Below are 23,360 nucleotides of genomic sequence, written 5' to 3' on the forward strand. Positions count from 1 at the left end.
GTGTTTTTCAGTATGGAGATCGCATTCCAATACAAAAAACTTGGTGTTGCCGTTTGATATTTTCGAAATTTTCTCACTGTAACCGTAACTGTTAGAGTGACACTGTTGTTTTCCATATCATTCTTGAGCGCATACATCAAAATACCTTATGCCAAAATTTCATTCAGTTTCTGTGAATGGTATGATAGTTAGGGGCCCATATGTCGGGAGAGTTTTTTGATAATCACCCTGTATATATTTTGTAAATTATTGTGCATTTAGATCATTCTGAAGCTAACATTTTGGGACATCCTGTATAACGATATTACTTACTCTCTGATGTCGTTGCACTTTTCAGTGTTAATACAGTCAAACCTCGTTAGTGCGTCATCCGGTTGACACGTCACTCCGCTTAACGGGTCACTTTTTGGAAGTCCCAGTTGTCCTCAGGCAGGAATTGGCACAGCTATGGCTTACTCCGTTTAACGAGTCACTGCGCTTACTAAGTCATATTTTTGCTCTCCCAAGAGTGACTCATTAACGAGGTTTGACTGTATACTCCTTCTATATTATAACGTTGTCTCTTGAATATCGTTGTATCGGAATTTCACCGGTATTTACAAAAAAAACTCTGAACGCATCTTTTCACTGTCTTCTTTTACAGCCTAATCCTTACGATCTGAAGGAATCGAGAGGGGCCTGGGCTCCGCTACCGCAGGGAGCCACCACGGCTTGTTACCCTTACGACCCTACGGGACTCGCTGCCTATGGACCATACGGCGATCGGTAAGTTAACCATTAAATCAATTGGTACGTTTAATTGCCCGTAAAGATACAAAAATCGATCGAAATAAAATGTATAGGGTGTTCCATAAATTTGTAAATAAATCAAAAATTCATAAAAATTGGAGGATTTTTTGAATATGGTTTGTGCAATTCTCATGAAGGTGGATTTTTTTTTGGTACCGAAGAAATTTAGTTTAAAACTTTAATTTGGTAGGCACTGAAATATCCAGAGGAGAAAATTTTTAGGGGGGGGGGGCTAAAGTAAGCAAATGAGCTATCGTGAATACTATTACATGACAAAAAAAATTGTCAATATTTATAAAAAAAAAATGCGGGATGTTGCATTTCAGGGAATACGCTGTATTTACATGATTTACATGCATTTGAATAGCATTAAAATTCAATTTTTGTTAACTAATTTTTCTGTCATTGTTGGAGAACGCACGGCAATATGTATCCTCCTCACGCATGGGGGGCATTTCCCTCCAAAATGCAAGGGTTAAAAATCATTTTTGCTTTTCTTGTCAAGAAATTAGGAGATATGTGAGCACATTCTGTTTTACAAACTCACATGTTGCTACATGAGAACAACACTAACAAATAAAGAGCTAAATTATATATTTTTTCGTACAAAAAAAGTTCAAGTTTTGTCGATAGAAGGCGCTGCACAAAGGCAAATCGAGAGTAATTGAACCCGAATTTTTCTTGAAGCTATTCTGTGTCCAAAACGTTCGTAAAGCTTCAGCAAGCGATTCCTGCTTGAGGTTAAAAACGACTTCACCAATATTACTTTCCCACCCATGGTCAATATTACAATAAAAACCTCATGTAATTAACCAGTATAGCAAAGGGATACTCAGAAGTGAGGGCAAGAAAAATCGTACACCCTAGTTTTATAGGAATCTCATTTGTTTGTATATTTCCACTGATTTGCTTCCGTGCAGTGTCCTCTATTAACCAAAATTTGAACTAAATCTGAATGATTTTCTATACAAAAGAAAAAAAAAATCGTTTGGGTCTCGATCACTGTTTTGCAAACCGCATCCAAAAAAAAAAAAATCCAATTCTTTAAAATTTTTATGAATTTTTAAACTGCAGTGGATCCCGCTTATAACGTTCCCAGATAGAACGTTTTTCCCGCTTAGTGCTACTCATTCTCGTGCTAATTCTCGTTTAAAAAGTGTTTTCTGCCTTAAAACGTTTTTCCACGGCGGTGTTTCAAAAAACGTTATAAGCGGGTTCTATTGTATTTGTGAATTTAGGGGATACCCTTAATCCAAATTATATATACAGTCGAATCCCGTTTTAACGAATACCGTTATAGCGAAATTCTCGTTTCAACGAACACTTTTCTAATCCCCCGGATAAGTTTACACAGGGGCATTTTTAAATAACCTACAATTCCTTTATAACGAAGCGATTTCTACGGACTCTTGGAGTTCGTTATAACGGAATTTGACTGTATTTCCAACAGGATAAATTCTTAAACGATGACAATAGATGGCTAAAAGTGAGCCAGAGAGAGAGAGAGAGAAGAAACCAATTTATTAAATTAATTTCCGATTGGACAAATTCTCAAAGATTGGCTAAAAGTTAGGCTTAGAGAGAGAGAGAGAGAAGAAATCAGATTTTTAAATTAATCCAATCGGATAATTCTCCTTAAACGATGGCAATAGACGGCTAAGAGCGACACTCAGAAAAAACAAAGGATCACCGAATGATTTAACCGGTCATTGACAGAACGATCACGCATGTAAACGGCGAATCAAATTGATGGTTTTATATTATAATATCGATGTGATGGTTCAGATGATGATGATCGTGGTGAAGTCAATGATTAGGTAGGTCCCTTTCCGGTATACCAGAGTGGGACTTGCATTAAGGGTAGGTCCCGCGGATGTGTTGCGGTCTTTCATTGCGTTAGCTTTAAAAAAAAAAAATCACTATCGAAATTATCATTATAACCATTGGCTTGAAAGTCACATTAATAACATTAGAATGTGCGTCCTCTTTTTCCTCTAATAATCCTAACTCCCCTTAAAACACAACCATGGAGGAGAGTCCAAAACAACAACAACAACATGATGTAAAAAAGAACTTTCTGGAGGGAGGTTAGGATGTAAAAGAAAAAGCCTGGAAGCCAAGCCCAAAGCATCTGTCGAATCAGCTTAATTACATAGCGGGAGAGAACTGGCGAACTTGTCGTAAAAATTATCATTCGACTTATACATACATACCTGGTTGTTAGTTGCGTCGACTACCACCAAACCTGAGGTACTGAAGTCACTGCATGGAGGAGGGTCCACCGTCCACACACACACACATGCGAATTTACATCGATTGTGTGAGGACCGAACAACAACAAGACACGGGAGGAATCGCTCTTTGTCTCAAACAGGTGTCAAAAAGTCATTAGACGTGTTTTTGCTCCTAAATCCAAAATTAAGGCTAATTTATATCCATGAGAACATATATATTATCTATGTATATTGATAGGGACGCCATCTTTTCAGCTTTTAGGGGGAAGCGGGGGGGGGGGCTAAATTTATTTTCCCGTAATTACCGATTTGGCGTTTTGTTTCCGGGAATTGCGGCCCTGTTTCCGGAGTAGGAGGACATATATTTTCGACATTTTCTTATAGGTTCAGATATTTCTCTGTGTAATTATCAATGATGTTAGATTTGTGACGCGTGATACTCAGCAGTGGATGTCCGATCTATATTCGGGAAGTGTTGAGATGTCGGAAAGATTTCCAACAGAAGCTATAGGGAGAGCCGTCGATGACAGCACGTGAAATACATATAAAATGGTTTTGTGTTGGAATCTTAAGCACTCACTGAGCAGTAAAAATCATCGTGAACATTATGCAAATTAGAGGTATCTTCAATTCTGTGTTTCCCCGAAGCTCTGAAGAGGATTCGTATACGTACTAATCGACGTTAGACCAACTAATCCGTACGTGTTCAACCCATGGCCCAGGCGACAACACAAATGCAGCCCGCGGCCTCAAACCTAATTTTGGGAGAAATGAACTGCGCTCTTTCACTGGATACCAACGGGCATGAGGTTAAAATACTAATAAGGAATTGTCAAATCGCTTAAGTGGCCCGCTACACATTTCCGGACCACTTAAGCTACCCACTGGGCATTTCCAGTTCACTGAAGGGAGGGTTCGTGGCATATTTTTCCTGATTACTCAAGCTGCTGGTGGCTCAGTCCCAGATTACTTCAGCAGCTCGCGGCACACTACCACATCGCTCAATTAAGTGGGCCGTCACTCTCTCGAAACGGTTGAGCAACTAATCTTGAAAATTGTTCAATGTGTGCACACTCGTATGTATGTTACTACCCACAATCAGGGCCGCAATTACATACTTTATGTGCCGGGCAAGCACGCATTTTGGGGCTAGGCACCGTGTAATGCAGAAGGAGCAGCTAAAGGATTAATTCGGCGTCACCCTCCAAGTCCAGCGCTAGGGGAACCAGACCTACCGTGTTCCCTCTTTAGGCCGGTATTACACTATAAAAGTTTGATAAAATCCCTTTTATAAAACTTGAAAAATCTAACTAATAAGGTTATTGGTTACATTCTAGAAAATGCAATCGTTGACCTTATTGGTTGCATTTTTCATGTTTTATAATAGGACTTTTATCAAACTTTTATAGTGTAATAACGGCCTTAGTTATGGCCATGTGCTCACAATATCGGTTTACATCTCTTTCAATTACACGATTAAATATTTATAGGAATCCCCCATAATATATTTTTGGACTTTTGTTTTACCGGATCCTCTGGTTCCGGGACACGTTTGCCATATCATAAAGTTATCATAAGGCTTTTTAGTCCGGGATTACACTATAAAAGTTTCATAAAATTTCATTTCTAAAACTCGAAAAACACAACCAATAAGGTGATCGATTGCATTTGCTAGAATGTTACCAATGATCTTATTGATTGCATTTTTCAACTTTTATAAAGGTACTTTTATTAAACTTTTATAGTGTAATTCCTGCCTTCACACAATAAAATTTTGATAAAAGTTAATTTTATCAAACTCGAAAAATGCAACCAATAAGCGCATCGGTTACATTTGAGCGGATGTAACCGATGTGCTTATTGGTTGAATTTTTCGAGTTTGATAAAAGAACTTTTATCAAAATTTCATAGCAATGCCGGCCTTATACGCGATGGGCCGGACCGTCATTTCAGTTCATATCATCCTTATGATCGGGATCGAGAGAGAGAGATAAACTGAAAAAAGAAAACAAAAAAGTGGATCGCACAGAGAGAGGCGGATACGATCCCCACCTCCTCGATCACTTGATCACACCAGCTACATCAAAACCGCTGTCAACCAGATAAAGATCATTCGTGTTCAAGCAACTGATGATCGCCAACGACGCGACATGAATTACATGCATCGACGTCTCGATGTGGTACGCGAACGAGATACACAACAGCTATCGCTTCGCTACTTTCTCTCTATTTCGAGTACGCATTTATCGTCTATAGGCTATATATCGTCAGTGATCATGTTCGGTAAAAGAAAACCACAAAAATAAAAAACGGGGGATTTTCTTGCATGTTTTACTTGAAATCCATTTCTTATCGCAGCAGAAAATATGGGCGACCGTGTTTCGATAACGGGGTGTACGTTATCCTCCGCACCATCCTATATAATGGCGCGATATGTATTCAGGTGCATGATTCCAATGAGGATGCGGAACTGTATGAATGTGTCCAAAATTAACTTTCACAACTTTTTCCTCGTTTTTATCCAGGAAAAAAAAAAAAAGATCTTGATTTCACGGACATTGAAAAACAAGGTTGCTTTTTTTTTTCGGCCATGTCTGATGCCCTTCAAAGGATTGCGCACATCGAAGAATATTATTAACAAATGACGACGAAGGTTTTCTGCAACTGATAACGTCATAATATACAGGGTGTCCTGTAAGTGCTAATGCGGCCTTTATCTCATCAACCGTCCGTCGTAGAAGCACGATTTCCAATTTAAAAAAAAATGCTTAAAAGGCGTTCATAAACTACTCTGTACCAGTTTTGAGAGTGTTGCCCGAGTGGCACGGTGGTAAGATGCTCGTTTACCATCGTGGAGGTTGTTGTCAGTGTCCCGGTTTCGAACGTACGTGGGTGGGTGGGTGGGTGGGGGGGGGGAGGGAAAATATAGATACTTTCCCTAACGTCGAGGCGATCACCGATAGACAGCGCCTTCGCTTCCATCTCACTAATGGCAGTAAATTTCAATATGGCTAAAGCTGGTGTTAGTTTCGAGAGGGAAAATACAGTGTGTAACAAAGTAAAAACAATCTAAGTTTTTATATGGTGATCTCTCCGCTAACTTCGAATTGGAAAGTTGCTGCCCTGTATCTTCCGAGGCCAACAGGAAAAAAAAAATTCCACGTTTCTTAGAGCAATATACGATAGGGAATTCGAAAATTTGAGAAAAATTCTGAAAGAACAGCTAAAACTAACACGACAACGCTCCTATCCCCCTCATTTATGCACATAGCCCTTTCTCAACCTTCTTCCTCCGTTTTCCGAAATTCAAATATTGTACTTAGAAGCTTGGATTTTTTCTTGTTGGACTCGGGACAGAGAAAGGGCAACAACTTTCTAATTGGAAGTTATGAGACAAAGGGGGCCGTTTTATTTTGTGACACACTGTATTATCACTCTCAAAACTAGTACAGGGTAATTTTTGAACGCCCCTTTTAAATAGGAATCACATACCTCTACGATGGACGGTTGATCAGATGAAGGGGCAGCATTAGCGCTTACTGGACACCCTGTATAACATCTAATATAATAATTTAAATGCCCAAAACAATTAGAGAACATTATGGTTTTTCTCTTTACACTAATTCAAATTTCGAATTGAGGAAATTTTGAAGAGCTGGAATACGAATTGTATATTGGAATTTATGGCAATTGCCGTGCTGGATAATTACGTCCTGACGTTTTTGTTCACGTAAGTGGCAGACATCTTCGGAGACGTAATATCGGGTAGCTCTCGCCAACAAGATGAGTGCATCGCGTCCAGTTGATCCTTATAGCCGTGGTACACACTGGACCGGTGCGATAAGCGATACAACCCGCAACTCGACACGGATTGTTGAAGAACCTGAGATTAAGGTTTCCAATCCGTGTTTCAATCCGCGTCGAGGGCCGCTGTGGTGGTTGAGTGGTCATAGTGACGGACTCGCATCGCGAGGATCCAGGTTCGAACCCCACCGTCGCCGCAGTGGTGGTTGGCCGAAGTTCCCAACTTCGAGGCGCAAATGCGAGCTGATCTCTTCATTAAAAAGTCTCGCCACAGAGAGCAACAGGCCTACAACGATTAATTACTCAATCACCTCACTTCACTCATAGTTAGAAAAATCGGTGGTAGATGGCAGCACTTTAAACATAACAAGCATTACACAGAAACAAACTTCACGTCAGGTTTCCCTACACGTACACGCACCTTCCCGCATGTGCCAATTCGTTAGAGGTTCCGCAGAGGAATGTGGACGAGGTGCATGTGTGGTTTAGTAGCAGTAATCCGTGTCGAGTTGCGGATAGTATCGCTTATCGTGTCGGCCCAGTGTCCACTCTGTCTATGCATAATATGTTTGTCCACCATCGGCTCTTGGAGGGGAAGGAATTTTTTATTTTTTTGATTTTGGTCTGGTAGGTGTCGTTATAACTGATAACGACCGTCTTGATAACTATTGTATAATAGATGACGCGTTTAAGGCAACTCGCTGCTACTACATGCATCTCGTAGACATTTCCCCTGCGGAATTTCTAACGAATCGGTACATGTTGATAGGTGTTGTGTGAATGTATTTATATACATGGCCCTAATGTATTTATCTTGCCAGAGGTGTGCTTGTGCTGCCACGATGTGGTGGTCGAGTGGCCGCAGTGACGAACCCGCATCGCGAAGACCCGGGTAAGAATCCCCACTGGAGCTACAGTGGTGTTCTAAGAGCGAATGCCAGCCAATCTCCCCGTTAAGAAATCTCGCCACCGTGAGCTACAGACCTACAACGGTAGAAACATCCAATCACTACACTTCACTTCTGAAATATAGATGGCAACACTGAAAAATCAGACACAAAACTATAAAAGCACGCAAAATGTTATGTTTTCACATGCTACCTGCCTTCGATATATTGAATAAGGCAACTGACTACGCACGATTTTGTTTTAAACAGAGTAATGTTTGCAAAACATATGTAGTTATAATAATAATAATACTATATAGAAAAGGAAACCTAGAGAAACTTTCGAAATATTTATAACATTTTTAGACGATTTTCAATACGTTTTTAAAATTAATATATAAACCTATGTATTGTGCGAGTTAAAATTTATAAATAAATTTTCGATTAATGGTGCTATCGATAATTGTAATTCTTATTACATATATCTTTTAATGATATATGTAGTAAGACATATATATCAGGGTGGCCAACTTCTTTCTGTTCGCGGGCCAACATAATGGTCAGCTATAGCGTCGCGGGCCGCATCAGTGGTGCAACTTCGGTGTATAAGTCGCTCCAATATCAATTGAATTAATTAGTTATTAAATTAATTTCGTCACTAGAAATAAGAAGTTTATAAGCAGTTTGGTAATCAAGAATTCTGCTGTTGGAACCGATAGTTCAAATAATGATCACAAATTTAACGTTTTCACGGTACTTTTACCTTGTCGCGGGCCCAACAAAATCACTTCACGGGCCACGGGCCAGCTGTTGGCTACCCCCGTATGTTTGTATGTATGTTCTTTATACAATCTACAGTTTTAAACTGATCATCGCCAGATTTCGCATATATACCAAACAGGTCCGGGATTGAACCGTAGGCTACTTTAAAAATTCGTCAGAGCTGGGTAAATGCCCGAAATGGCCAAAAAACTGTAGGGCAACAATAGTTTTGTGGCCTCAACAATTACTTTCGGAACGTTTACTTTGGTTACCGTAGTTTCCAACAATGGGTTTTGAGACGTGAATATATGCCTTTACAATGGTTTGTCACACCTTTAATTCTGTTATTATAACAGTTTATTCCTTTATAACGGTTTGTCACTTTTCCAATCCTCCCAGTAATTGAAGAAAACCCGGGAAGCGCCGGGTATTTCAGCTAGCCTATACACAGGGTGTTCTGTAAGTGATAATGCGGCCTTTAACTTATCAACCGCCCATCGTATAGGTATAGTTTCAATTTTAAAAAAATCTGGCACAAAGTTAACACTCTGGTACGAAGTTATCATTATCCACAAACATGCGAGTTCAACTGCAAAATGACTCAGCACTGACATAATTTTCACATCAGTTGATGAAACTTGGCAATGGAAGAATTCCCGTAGACCCAAGCACTGGACTGATTATGTTCCCAAATGGATTTTGCCAGTTGTTAAATTCAGTTCAAGAACTTGCAGACAAAGTCTTCCCAAACATTCAACAAATTCAACAAAATCACCGAAACCATGAGTGGCTTTGTGAGAGAGCGATTCTGGCACCGAAAAATGACAGTGTGAGCAAGATCAACGAAAAAATCCTAAAAATTATTCCGGGAGACTCCACATCTTACAAATCGGTTGACACTGTCACAGACATGGCACAGATATTTAGTTCTGTATCCTGCAGAATTTCTGAACTCTTTGGATATTCCGGGTGTGCCACCACACAATTTGACCGTCAAAGTCGGAGCACCTATAATGATTTTAAGAAATTTTGAGACACCAATACTCTGCAATGGCAACAGACTCTGCGTGAAGAAATTGCACACTTACATAATTGAAGCAACGATTCTAACTGGATGTGCTGGAGGAGAAGACGTCTTCATTCCACGTGTCCCAATTATCACTGAAGAAATGCCATTCACTTTCAAGCGATTAGTTCCCGATTCGTTTAGCTTTTACCATGACAATCAACAAAGCGCAAGGCCAGTCGTTAGCAGTGGCAGGTATCAACCTACTTGAGGCCTGTTTTTCACACGGACAGCTTTACGTCGCCTGTTCGCGTGTTGGTAATCCTAAAAGTTTGTACATTTACACACCAGATGGGAAAACAAAAAATATTGTGTATCCACAAGCAATTGCCTGAAGTTTTTAATTAAAATGTTTAAAAATGAAAGTAATTTTTTCTTACTTGATGCAGAAATTTTTTTGATTAAGAAATAATTAATAAGCTAATAAATATATACATATATAAATTTTTTACGGGGCGGGCAACGTCGCCGGGTATCAACTAGTAACAATATAAAAATTAACAACTGCTTTGGATTTAGCGTAAAGAAATTTCTCAAATAAATTTATATAGTCAAGCACTCTTGGGACAGCGACCTTACTTGGGACTTCTTGTTTTAACTGTAGAATACTTGCGTCTTTGAGCGTATCATTAGTATCTAAAGTATATTTCCCTACATCTCTCAGACGTATTGTTAGTAATGATTGGGACATGTTTGTGGTTCTCCAGGACCATAGCGTGCCTTCTCGGTGGCGCGAGGCAGACTTTTTATTAGAGTCCCTCTTGAAAGGGTTATTATTATGAAAATAAGTGTGTAAATTTTTTCTGGACCCCCCCCCCCCCCAATTGGGTTCGGAACCCTAAAGCAGTTCCTCGGTTGCGCTAGCCCAGTTACTGGCCTGTGAGTCTGAGACTTATTGGTAACGATAGGTTTATGAATATATATGATATATAATATCTCGCAGACGTATTTTTGAGGAATTATTTGTCAATAAAATTGTTTTGTGAACGGTTTTGTTCCAGACCGCGATCATGGAACAAGAAGACTTCAAGGGGGAAGAAAACGGAATACATTAAAAGGAATAGCAGCGGAATTAGAACGGCACACAACTTGTTCCCTTCGAGAGATGGGTAGATTTTAAAGTGTTCCCGAATAAGCACACAAAATGTGGGATAAAAATAGTGATGGTCTGCGACCATGAGACTAACTACATGATCGACGCAATCCAATATCTCGGGAAAGACTGAGTTACCAGTTACATCCGACATCAATTCATGCCTGTCAAAGGATGACTTACTGCCTGCTACCCCCGAGGGGATGGGTTGAAGCGTAAAAAGGCTTCCATCACACTCCGGAGCCTCAGACACCTGCATGGGCAACTCCCCTCCAATCATCTGATTCCCCCAGACCATTCCATCAGGGTAACCCAGTGAGTCTCTGCTCACCTCTCGGCTGGAATCTGAATTCCCTGCTAAATTTGTGAGTCCAAAGTTCCAAGCTCGCTCCTCTGGGTCTTCATTTTTTGTCTTCTACGAAGACGTGATTGCAGTGGCAGAGACATGCTTACCACATTTCGAGACAGTATTTGCGAATTCCTGATGCAAATTTTCTGTCATTGAAGAACCACAAAAAAAAAGTCTTGAAGAAAAAGTACTGCAGTTAGTTCATATAAAAAGCGAATAATGTCTAAGATGGTTTGCTATAAGTCTGCAAGAGACCGATCTGAGCACAGTACACACATTTGTGTTGCATGTAAATAGGTGGGATCGTCATGTTACCAGACAGTGTGCCTACTTGTTTGAATGTGATTTTTATCGAGTCCATATTGCATATTATTCTACAAGTTCTGAACTCATTTGCATTTGACTGTGTAATACGGATTCTTTGTATTTTATTATCTACTCATATGACGCATTGACTTTTTTTAAAGAGATTTTGATATCAGGAATGGAATTTGACATGGGGGGGGGTGTATCTGATTTAATTTAGGGCAATTTTAGATAAGATCTCCCCTGTTCAATATTTTTTTCTGTCGCCATTATTAAGTACAACACTGCTTGAGTAAAGAAAAATCAAATTTCACTCAACTTGGACAGTGCCCCATGTTATCCACAATTCCAAATTAATTACATGGTCATATATGCTAATTCAGATGGGACAGCTGTTCCCAATCCTTTTATAAGAACGTACATGGGTAAAACAGGTGCGTTCTCATTTTCTGGTGTTGATTACATTAATGAAGTTTCAATAAAATGCGATATAAAGAATTGTTTAATCTCTTAGTGCCCACCGAGGATCACTGCACTTTTGTTCCCGAGCTTTTCAAGCATTTCAATGTTTTGTTCTTTATTCGTTTAAGTCAGCCGAAGTCGCTGTACATATTAACGTTTTTCAAGTTTTTCTACTTTCAAGTAGTTTTCATAGTTCGGGTTTTTCTAGGTTTTCTTTAAAGTTTTTACTTTCTAAGTTCATATGTTCCTTTTTTTGAATGTGTGCTGTGACGTGTGATATTTTCTTGCCAGAGAAATTACTCTGTGATTTCGTCATAAAGATTATGACGTTATTTTTGATGAATAAAATGATTTCCGAACGGTTTCCAGTCTGATAATAGTTTTTAGGTTAAATCTTTTTTTTTATAAAAAAGTCCTCTTTCAAGTTGTTAAAACTGAGGCACTTGAACATGAGTCAACACACAAAAACTATATTGTTCAAGTTAGGGTATCCGCACCTAACACGGGACAAACATTATTCTCTTTTCGTTACTAAATGTACACCTAAAATTTTTAAATTATCAGTACGAAAAGCTTTCACACCCTTCAGAATGGGGGTATCTTTTTTTTTTAAATATTAATATTTCATTGAGAGATTGATTTTTTCAGTACAAGTTTTTTCAAAATTATCCCAAGTGTATAAGTAACTGACTGTAACCATTTTTCGACAATTTTCAAAAAAAAAATCCGTCATTTGCTTTAATGTATCGGATCACGGACCATTTCAAAATCACCACGAAATCTACAGAGAAACTATTTAACCTCAGCTGGAATAAATTAACGCCCACAATCCACTCGGATTTCATAAATGAATGTTATTGATAGTTCCAGTTGAAAGAGGAGAAAAGAAAAACCATTGGTCGAGAAGTAAAAGAAATCCACGGTATATATATATATAAGAAAAGAAAGAAATATGATTCCACGTCCAGCCACTGTAATTTACCAATCTCGTGCCACAAGAAAGAGAAAAAGGTATTAGATAAGAGAATACAAGCACACACGCTGTCGACAACAAGTACTCGACAACGAATTCCCCGGATGTAGCTTTTAAGATTTATGATTCGTGGAAAACAAAAAAATCTCAAAACGTAACGAGATCTCTTAAGACGATAACTTCAAGATTCAACCATGATCCTTAAATAACAATAATAATAAAAGAAATTAAAGATATACGCTATTCCGATAGGGGAAAAAAAAACCAGCAAAAAAAACAGCGTATCATCAGTAGCATTTAGGCCCTTGCGTACACACCGTACAAGATAAAGAATCGACCGTAACGATGGGAGGAGCGCAGATTTAAATGCTGGAATCACATCAATTTTCGTATGATGCACGATCCCGGCGAAGCGTACTTACATGTGCGTACGTAAGCGTACGGAAGAAAAAAAAACAAGAAAACGGAAAAGCCCCAATGAGTTATGTTGAATCAGGGAGGAGCGATGTTGACTGTGGTGTTATTAGTGTCAAACAATCTAAACGTACAAGGGGGGTAAATATCGAATCATGCTGCGGCCCTCGTGTGTGTGTGTGTGTGTGCGCATGATTCCATTCCATTGCCAAGAAGAAACGTGACACTGCAATTACATTCCGTATATATATAAAAAACAACGAAAACTCCTCCCACTTTAGCAGTGATGTTGAAAAATGCATGATCAAGGGTTGGTTGGGAAATAAAAAGCCACTTCGGACCATTTACTAATCGTGACGGCTCTATCCGAATATATAGAAAAAGCGTTTATTATTATATTATTTTTATTTTGTGGAATCGGGTGGGTGAGAGGTTCGATTACCATGAGATAGGCCGAATATAATATCATCAGTTATATGGATAGATTGAGTGTTTTCTCTGTTTTTTGCCATTTCTCTTCGTGGAGACCCGTTGATTATAGACAATTACAGTGCGATAAACTCTTCAGACTGCCCAGTGATTCTCTCTTTCTCTGTATGGCTGGCCTATTAACCGTTTAAGAAACTTGTCAAAAAATGACTTGATGGAATATTACCTTTAAGAGAGAGAGAGAGAAGAAAAAAAAAATGGCCGTCAGATTGCACCTGCTCGGCCTTTTTCTCTAGGCCTGTTCATCTTTCTTCGATTCGGTACCAATTATATTTATATCCCTCGCTAACTTATTTATTATTATTTTTAGCATATTGAGAAATTACCTGTGATAATCCTTTATGGGATGCGTACCACGTAATTTTAGACAGCAGAAACAGCTTCAGCCGTTGAAAAGTTTTCGATGTGCGTTGAAATCTACTGAAAGTATGTTGTATGAATTACAGCAAAGGCGTACGCACGGGGGTACTTGGGGATCCCGTACCCTCCACCCAAGCTAAAAATTAGAAGAAAAAAAAATATATCGGTGAAGAAATCGAAATTTCTAAAGAAAACACCCTTGATATATTGAAAATTTCTATTAATTCAAGGGGCTTCCTACCTTTTATAGGGTAAAAACTTCTTATGTAGAAATATTATTTAAAATATCCATTGATTTTTTTGTTTCAAGTTTTTGCCGCACACATTTGATTGTGTATGCTATCCTATGCTAGTACAAAATATTTTACATATCTCCAATACGTAACTTTTTACAAATTTTCATCAAAAAGTTCATTAATTAATGCTTGCGCCCATAATAAAATTGTATAAAATCAATGTGTAATTGAATAAAAATTGATTGCAAATAAATAAAATTACCCAGTTCATAAAATCATGAAAAATATTAAAATTTTATCCATTCAATCTTGTTCAAAATTAAAATTTTAAAGAAATTTAAAATTTTTTCCCTTTCGTCATTTTATGAACTGAACAGTTTCTTTTATTTTGAATCAATTTTTAGTCAATTTTATTGATATCATTTCATCGTGCTCAAGTACGATGCTAACTTGTTTTTTTTTTTGAAAATTTGTAAAAAAATTAAAAAATTAGTAAAATTTTGTATTAGCACATAGAATAGCAGACGCAATCAAATATATACGGTGAAAATTTGGAATAAATTAATGGGTAAATAATATTGTTAATAGTATAAAACATAACATAAGAAAGTTTTTTGTATAATGTTAAAAGGTTGGAGACCCCTTGAATACTTTTCGAAGGATGGTAACGCAAAATTTCTCGGGAAGAAAATTTTTGCGCCCCCTCCAAATGTTGATGCGTACGCCCCTGAATTGTGTGTGAATCGTAGCCGTGTGTTTTGCGCGACAATCTCTGACTGGGGTTCGAATCTCTATTATAGGAGAAATGTTCGTATTGATGTAGAGGTCTTCAATGTTCCAGATATTGCTGGCCAAATTTACAATTTACCTGAAGCCCGAGGGTCATCGAGTCCAACTGAATTATGTAGATTCACATACTGGCTTCTTAACCGGTTTGCCCAACGGACGCAGGACTGAAGGGGGAGCAGAACCCTAAATTATTGGAGTTTTATCTATTCTGAGATCGTTTTTCCATTGATTCTGAAATTTCCTTTTTTTTTTAATTTTGGAATATTTTTTCGTTAATTTTAAATTTTGTTTATATATTCTAAAATAATTTTTTTTTCATTAAATATAAATTTCCATTGATTCTGAAATACAGGGTGGACGAAAACTCCTTGACACATTTCAAGAATTAATAACAAATCAGTCAATTGGCACGCGATTTGCACTAAAATGCTTCTTATGGCCAAGAGGTTTTTGCTTTTTCGATAAATTAAAAAGAAGTTCAAATTTCACTCATGTGTGGCGCTGTAAAAGGGAAAACCCCAACATAACACCCAGAAAGCAACACAAACAGTGCATAATTAATGTTTATGACAGTTTTCGTACAATATAAAACTACCATATTTCAACATAACACCCCTTTTACCCGTTTATATGCAGTCCGAGCTAAACAGGGCGCTCACATCGAAATGTAGTATTTTTATATAACGCAAATTGTAAACATAATACAAATACAAATACAACGCCACAACAGGCAAAATGCCCAACGAGGTGGCTGAGAAAAAGATGCCCATAAAAATATGGATGTCATATATTTAAAAAATACAGCAACCCAATTAAAAATGCAATTAACAAAAGTTGTAAACATCTATTATAATTCTATTAAAATCTAAAAATCTATTATAATTTAAATATAATCTATTATAGTAAGCATTAATTATGTTCACTATTTGTATTGCATTTTATGTAATGTCGAGTTCTTCGTTTTACAGCGCCACCTGTGTGAGTGAAATTTCAACCATTTTTTAATTTATCAAAAAAACAACAAAAAGAAAACACTACATGTGAGAATTATTTTAATGCAAATCGCACCTTTCTATGTGAATTGGTAGATAGATTTGTTTACCAATTTTTAAAATCTGTCCAGAACTTCTCGTTCCCTCCCCTTCCCGTATTTCTTGGAATAATACCAAAATTATATACTCAATTATTCTAAAATTATTTATCTCAATTAAAAAAGAAATTGAAGAAAAAAGGGAGTTTCCTCTCAGCTTCTCACACAGTGTTGAAAAACAAATCTCATAAGATCTTATGATTATACCTTTATTACCTTTATTATATCGTTCTCTGGGGAAGGGTTAGGGAGCGGATCCCCGAATTCATTAAGATTTCCCTGCATTGGGGGGAAAACCTCCCCTGAACTGGCAAACTCTTGTTTGAGGAAAAGTCATGGTTATTTTAACTCACTCATAATACGAAAAAAAACCCTATAATTTCACTTAAAAAAATTACATTAATATGATCACATGAATCAAATATGCTAAGAAAACTATTTTTTGAAAAAAAAATGTTTTATTGCATTAAAATTGTTAATTATTGATTAATTATTACTTATTGATTAATTATTACTTATTGAACAATTTAAAATATTTTTATTCAGTTCGTAATGCTTATAGCAGTCGGTTCAAAATCTGGGTACAACAAAAACACTGCTTAGAAGTAAGGGTCCCAAAAAAGGGACAGTGATAAACAATGGGTTAACTGTAATTGTGATTGAAACATTCAAGCTAATTTCGTAGCTGGTATGATTGGCAACTTTAATCAAATAATTTTATGGAATCACAGTAGAATACTCGGGCTCCGTACTATCCGGCTTAGTTTAAATATAATACACACATTAATGAATTACAATATTACTTTTTCACATTTGTGTTATCATTTATCATTATCAATGAACAGTAAAATAAGCTTCAATAATTTTCGTGAGAACTTAGTCTATGTTTTATGCGTTTATGTTTCGTTCATTCTAAAAGAGTGTGTATTTGTACTATGCAGCAGTGTTTCTCAAATTTTTGCTGTAGTGGACACCCCTCCCTAATGAAGGTGGAGGCACCACGAACTGCATGTAGGGAGGTCAATTTATACGCTGCGTTCCCACCAAATCCAAAATGTTTTTCTTATAATTTGCATATCATAAAAAGTTGAAGTAGTAAATTACAATTTCACAACACTAAGTCCACAACACTTCATGTAGTAATAATAGAAAAATGTAGTAATAATAGTAAATGAAAATGATCGCATGGGGGTTCGCTGAAGAACACTGCTTTACACTGTACACGACTTTATGTTTCCAGCAATTAAGTTGGACATTACAGTCGAATCCCGTTATAACGAACGCCAAGAGACCGGAGGAATCACTTCGTTAAAACGAAATTTCGTTATAAAGGATTTCCTTGTTACCTAGCATTATTCCTATGTAAACTTATTTGGGGGATTGGAAAAGTGTTCGCTAAAACGAGATTTTCGCTATAACGGTATTCCTTAAAACGGGATTCGACTGTATAAAGCTTATCTTGAAATGTGTGCAATATTTTTATTCTTGGACTTCCTTTCTGTAGTAAATATTTCACAGAAGTGCATATCAAACATTAAGTACAGGCGAGTACTTAATAAAATTTATTAAGTAGTACTCGCCTGTGCTTCGAGGTCAGAAAATATGACTAAGAGCGGGTTTCGGTACAAAAACCGATGTTTTTGATGGCATGAAAGGGGTCGGAAATGAGTAGATCTCACTGTATTTATAGAGCTTCCGCCTATCCAGCTTTTCTGTTATCTGGCCCGCTCTTCCGTCACATTAGGCCGGACAGTCCGGGATCTACTGCATTTGAAGAATGATCACGAGAAACGTATTTTTCGAAAATGTTTGAAAAGGGCAAAACCATTCCTTTATGAGATTTTCAAGATTAAAAAAAAATTCAGGAGATTTTTCTTCCGGTGATGATAAGTTAATTATTTTTATGTTTTGTAATACGCAGGTATAGTTCTATGGACAGCGTGGCGCGGCGCAAAAACGCCACCAGAGAGACGACGAACACTCTGAAAGCTTGGTTATACGAGCACAGGAAGAACCCTTACCCGACCAAAGGCGAGAAGATCATGTTGGCAATCATCACTAAAATGACATTGACTCAGGTGTCGACGTGGTTCGCGAATGCCAGGAGGCGACTCAAGAAAGAGAACAAGATGACCTGGGAACCTAGGAACAAGAGTGGCGAGGCGACCGACCAGGACGACAAGGACGAAGGCAACTGCTCGTCTTCGTCTCCTGCGGCCAGCGACATCGTCCAGGGTAAGAAGTCGTCCAGGGATGACAACAGCATGAACGGGTGCCACGACGACGACAGTGGGGGTGAGTGATACATAATGTGTGAACTCAGTGTTATTATATCACTATTTTATCTACAGGGTAATCCAGAGCTCATGGGTAAAACTTTGTTCAGATGTGCTCAATCACTCCTTAATCTGTTTTCGTCATAACAACGTTAAAACTAGCGCTTCATGCGTTCAATGACAGTGCTATCCAGTAATCTCACCAGACGGCGCTGTTATTGAACGCATAAAGTGGTAGCTTGGTCGTTTATCGCTATTTCTATCGTGAATTACAGAAGATGGTTCCACGAGATAGGACAAGACGGACATGCATTTCATGTGTTGTACTTCATACGGGAATGCTCTGGAATGCCAAACGATTGTACTTACAGGGGATGTTCTCCGACAACACGCATGCCAGATTGTTAACCCGTCCTTTGTCAGTGGTATCCAGACTACAGGGCATGGTAGGGGTGTGAAGATGCCACAAGGAGCCTGTTTCGCACAGACACTAGGAGAAAAATCGGCCAAAATTTTTTCGATCTGGTACACGTATGGCTGAGAGGTTGGACATATTCTTATCAGAAGGGGCTGGACAAATCTATTGCCGACATACACAAAGCATGTAAGAAGTTTGACCGGACATATTTTCTTCTCAACCACATGCCTGACGTTGGGGTGTGAAATTATTATTTAGGCATCCATTATTTTAGTCACATACACGTTGGGCATGTAAATTTTTGGATTATTTTGCAGTCCTGGTCAGATTTTGATAATCTCCAGTAAGCCTAAAATAAGACAACGACTGAGACAACTCCCGATCCCTAAACACATTTGCACCACACTCTTGGAGGTTATTACTCAACGTAAAGCCATACTCATACCGGAGAATGACTCTATCCTGGTCGGAAGACACCTCCTGTACAATCTTCATCCTCTAGAAATTTTATTGTCCGCAGTACTATGCATAGTCCGAGTGGCGTGGTAGTAAGATGTTCGTATACCACCGTGAAGGTTTTCATCAGGTCCCAGATTCTAAGTAAGGGGGGGGGGGATATAGATAAGATATTTTCCCCCTAATGAGCTTGAGGTGGCCACCGATAGATAGCGTCATCATTTCCAAGCCAACTCCTTAATGCAGTAAATTGTAATATAGCGATATGGCCACAGAGTTGGTGTATAGTGAAGTAGTAGTAGTACTATACATGAAATGCATGTCCGTATGCAAAAACCAGCCATCTCTTCTCGTACAATCCACAATAAAAATGGTGATTAAGTGGCAAAAACCCATCACTCTTATGCGTATGACGACAGCACCGTCTAGCTACTCACCGCTTGCGTTACGACCATGCATTGCCTGACGAAAATTGCTCGTTTGAAAAATGTGCTCTATCTCTCCTTAGATTTTTACCCATAAGTTCTGAATAACTGCAAAAAAATCAAATCCATGTTTAAAACGAATTCTCATGAAAAATCAAATAAACACGGCTCGACATCATGTCCGAAGTTCAGGACTTCCTCAGACACAACATCCCATTCGAATTAATCTCCAATTAAGTTCACGTTGCTCATTTGACTAGCTCTAAGAACGTCAATCGGTCAGACAAAGGTGACAGCTGACATGCGATCCCAGACACTCATAACATGCGACGACGACGACGACGATGACACCGCGTCTCAGACATGAAACCTCTCGAGTCTCTCTAACATTCACCCAATCCCCCGTCGAAACGATCGATTCATCCGCGTTGGAGGTTGGACGACGGAACATCTTGTTAGTCTCGCCTCTCCAATCAAACGGATGTCAAGAGGAGTAAGTAGGCGAGAACCGAACCAGACCCAATATATCCATTCCAACATAGTCCATTTAAAACCCCTTTAATTTGACTGAACATGGCGATCCATTTATAAATACGTACACGTGTGTGATACACATAAGAGGAAAGGGTGTATGTGTGCGGAAAGTAAGTCTAAGAGTCTCCGGCTCGGCTTCTACATACATAAGGAAAGTTATCATCGTGATCACCATCATCCTTCTTCTTCACCATACGAAAGCGGACCTTCGCTTGTCAGTTCCCAGGGTCTCCAAGACGTTTTAATCGGAGGGCCCCCCCTCTTCCCCCCCACTTTTCTCCTCTAATACCCGACGATAAATCTCCAGTTGGAAATTATAGAGCGATGATGTGAGAAACGAATAGGGGGCGTGTCTGTCTTAGTTTCTAGTATTTTGATATTTCGACCTTTTGTAAAAGAGGGCATTTATTTCATTCATTGCTCGTGGGCCCTAAGGTTGGAAGAGGTCCCCCCCCCCCCCCCCACAGAATCCATACGAACGAATGATTTCTTTGCTTTGTTCTACTTCAAGGAGATATATATATAGCCGAAAAAAAGATCATGGTATGTGTTGCCACATTAAGAATGATGGCGTTTTTACTTTTCCCACCATCAATTATGCGATCAATGGTATGTTTTGCTTGCAAAGAAACACAGGTAAATATATGGTGTTCGAGCGTGTATGTTGTGTGTGAGGGTGCTCACGTGTATTGTATGTATGAGAAATCTTGAGAAAACGTTTATACACACATAACGCATGCCGGGAATTTAATTGGCTGAATCATTTATATGGAGAACTTGGCGTTAGTTGATGAACTCGCATGTGAGTTGTTACATGATTGAGCTACTCGTGTATCATGGTATAATCAAATGATTCGATATAATTACAAAATAGTTGAGGTACATCTGTATCTGGATTTCTTCGGGAAAGAGACTTGTATGTCTTATACCGCATGCATGCTCAACCCATGGACAGCGAGCCAAATGTGGCCCTCGAAGTAATCTGATGTGGACCCCCTGGTTTGTAAAAATGAACTAAGCGGTACATTTCCAGTCGCAGTGCAGTTCCTTATCGTTTAAGTGGCTCTCACAGCGTGTTTCATGATCTCTAAAGTGACCCGCGGTAGTGTTAGAGAACACTTAAGTGGCTCGCGGCACATTTACAGATCATTCAAGTGGCCCGAGTACATTCGCCGATCAGTTAAGTTACCCGTGGCCTATTTACAGGTCACTTGAGTGAACCGCGACAGACTTTCAGAGCCCTTTAGTGACCCACAGCATATTTACAAATGATTTAAGGGACCTGTGGCGCTGTTCCAGATCAATTATTAAAGTGACCCAAGACAGATGACAACGCGAATCATGCAAATTGGCAAAACACGAAACATGCATCACTCGTAATCATAAATCATCACATAAATACGTTAGGGACGCATATACACATACGCTCGCAACATGTTCCGGCATGCACCTTATCTCATTGCAAATTATCCTCTGAGAAATCTTTCGAGGTGCAGGTACGGTCAAGTAGTAGTGGCCGCGGCTCTTTTATCCAGGCCTTCGTTTGCCCTTTGGTTTCTTACCCAGACTTCCTTACCGTAATAAAAAGTGACTAGGAAGAATCAGTTGATGAAACGACAACACGCACTCGGGAAAAAGGATCAGCATTTTTTTGGGAGAAAAGAATGCATATTTTTTATTTATTACATTTCGATATTTTTCCAAGAGCCCCCTTTGGTTTGGAGTCATTCAAGTATTGCGTCAGCATCGACGTGAGGGGGGAGAGGGGCGGTTACCGATTTGCTGACTTTTAATGACGGGGGGGGGGTTGAACGATGCTTACGTCATCAACCACCCCCTTCATGAAAATAAGAAATATTCTTAATGGCATCTTACTCGGTGTAACCAAAAACGAGAAAATTCTTTAGCTAGCTTGTGGGCACCTGAACTCACATTCTACCTAATGATAAATCCCTTTCAGAGCCTCTTCAGCGATATCTAAATGTTTCACGGATCCTTCAAGTGCTGTGGAAATGTTTCCGGGCCGCTTAAGTGCTCTGGAACTGGGCAACGCATCACTCAAGCGATCCGCAACTATGCCACGGATCATTTAAGTAATCTGGGAATATTCCGTGGGTAATTTAAATGATATAGAATGGCATTGTGCGGGGTGGGGGGGGGGGTCGCTTAAGTGCTCTAAAATTGTGCCACGTGTCACTCAAGGGATCTATAAATGTGCCACGGATACTGTTTAAGTGTTCTGAAAATGTGCCACGGGTCACTTAAATGCTCTGGAATTGTGACCGGCGCTCCGAACTGCACGAGTCCAAGTGTCTCGCGTCCAGTGAGTAGCGTCCAAACCGCCCCGCTCTGGAATATTTGGCCCACGTCTACTGAGGTTCCGCACCTCTGGTTCTAAATGGTCAAGAGGTTAATGAGGAATATTCTTGTCAAACATACAAACATCATAAGCGAAAAAATCTCATCACGTACGTAGAAACAAACAAACAAACAGCAAAAAAATGTGGAGTAGCATCCACAACGCAAAACGCATGACACGACTAGAGAAATTTTTACGCTACACACATAGGTAATGGTAGATAAATTATGTAATGGTCAGTCGTGAAGGAGGAGGACGTATGCAAATAGCCAGTTTTGTCACGGAAATTACAATCAATACGGCCTTCGTGATGGGTCCATATCGCCATCGAATATCGTTTGCGGGCCAATGCCCACAGAGTTGGGAGGGGGGGGGGGGTGAAATTACATATTATCCTATACTTGAATTCGTAGTATTGATGCCTTGATGATGATGTGTTAGCACGGAACGCGACGGCCATGATGATGATGCGCAGACTTTGTCAATATAAATTGCTCATTCGATTATAGCTTTCAGACCATATACGGGAGAGAGAAGAAAAAAAAAAAGACACAAGTATGTACAGTGTACACGATTTTTCAGTCTACAACGTATTAGAGTTTACTCCCTCTAGGGGGAAAATGATATGTTTGCATGTGACAGTTTTCGGTTTTGTTCGATTCGTAAATCCTGTAATAATTACTCACGGAAAGTGCCACAACGGTTGTGGTGTGTACGTACGGTACTAGCTAGCACGGCATGCTATAACTCAACGTAAATTACTGTCCGAGACACGACACAAAAAAAAAA

The 23,360-nt window shown here is 39.0% G+C and overlaps 1 protein-coding gene across 1 annotated transcript in view; it reads left to right on the forward strand.

Moving 5' to 3' along the window:
• LOC149069001 (uncharacterized) overlaps positions 1–23,360 on the forward strand; it is a 117,120-nt gene that overhangs the window by 77,530 nt on the left and 16,230 nt on the right. Inside the window, exons 3-4 of the mRNA XM_089251113.1 lie at positions 644–765; positions 18,025–18,398. Coding sequence (XP_089107239.1) covers positions 644–765; positions 18,025–18,398 — 496 coding nt within the window. The remainder of the gene's footprint in view (positions 1–643; positions 766–18,024; positions 18,399–23,360) is intronic.

This window comes from Pholcus phalangioides, unplaced genomic scaffold (assembly GCF_987345545.1).
Source record: "Pholcus phalangioides strain wild (caught in Gottingen) unplaced genomic scaffold, Ppha-v1.0 ptg000024l_1, whole genome shotgun sequence".
In the NCBI taxonomy this organism is placed as follows: domain Eukaryota; kingdom Metazoa; phylum Arthropoda; class Arachnida; order Araneae; family Pholcidae; genus Pholcus; species Pholcus phalangioides.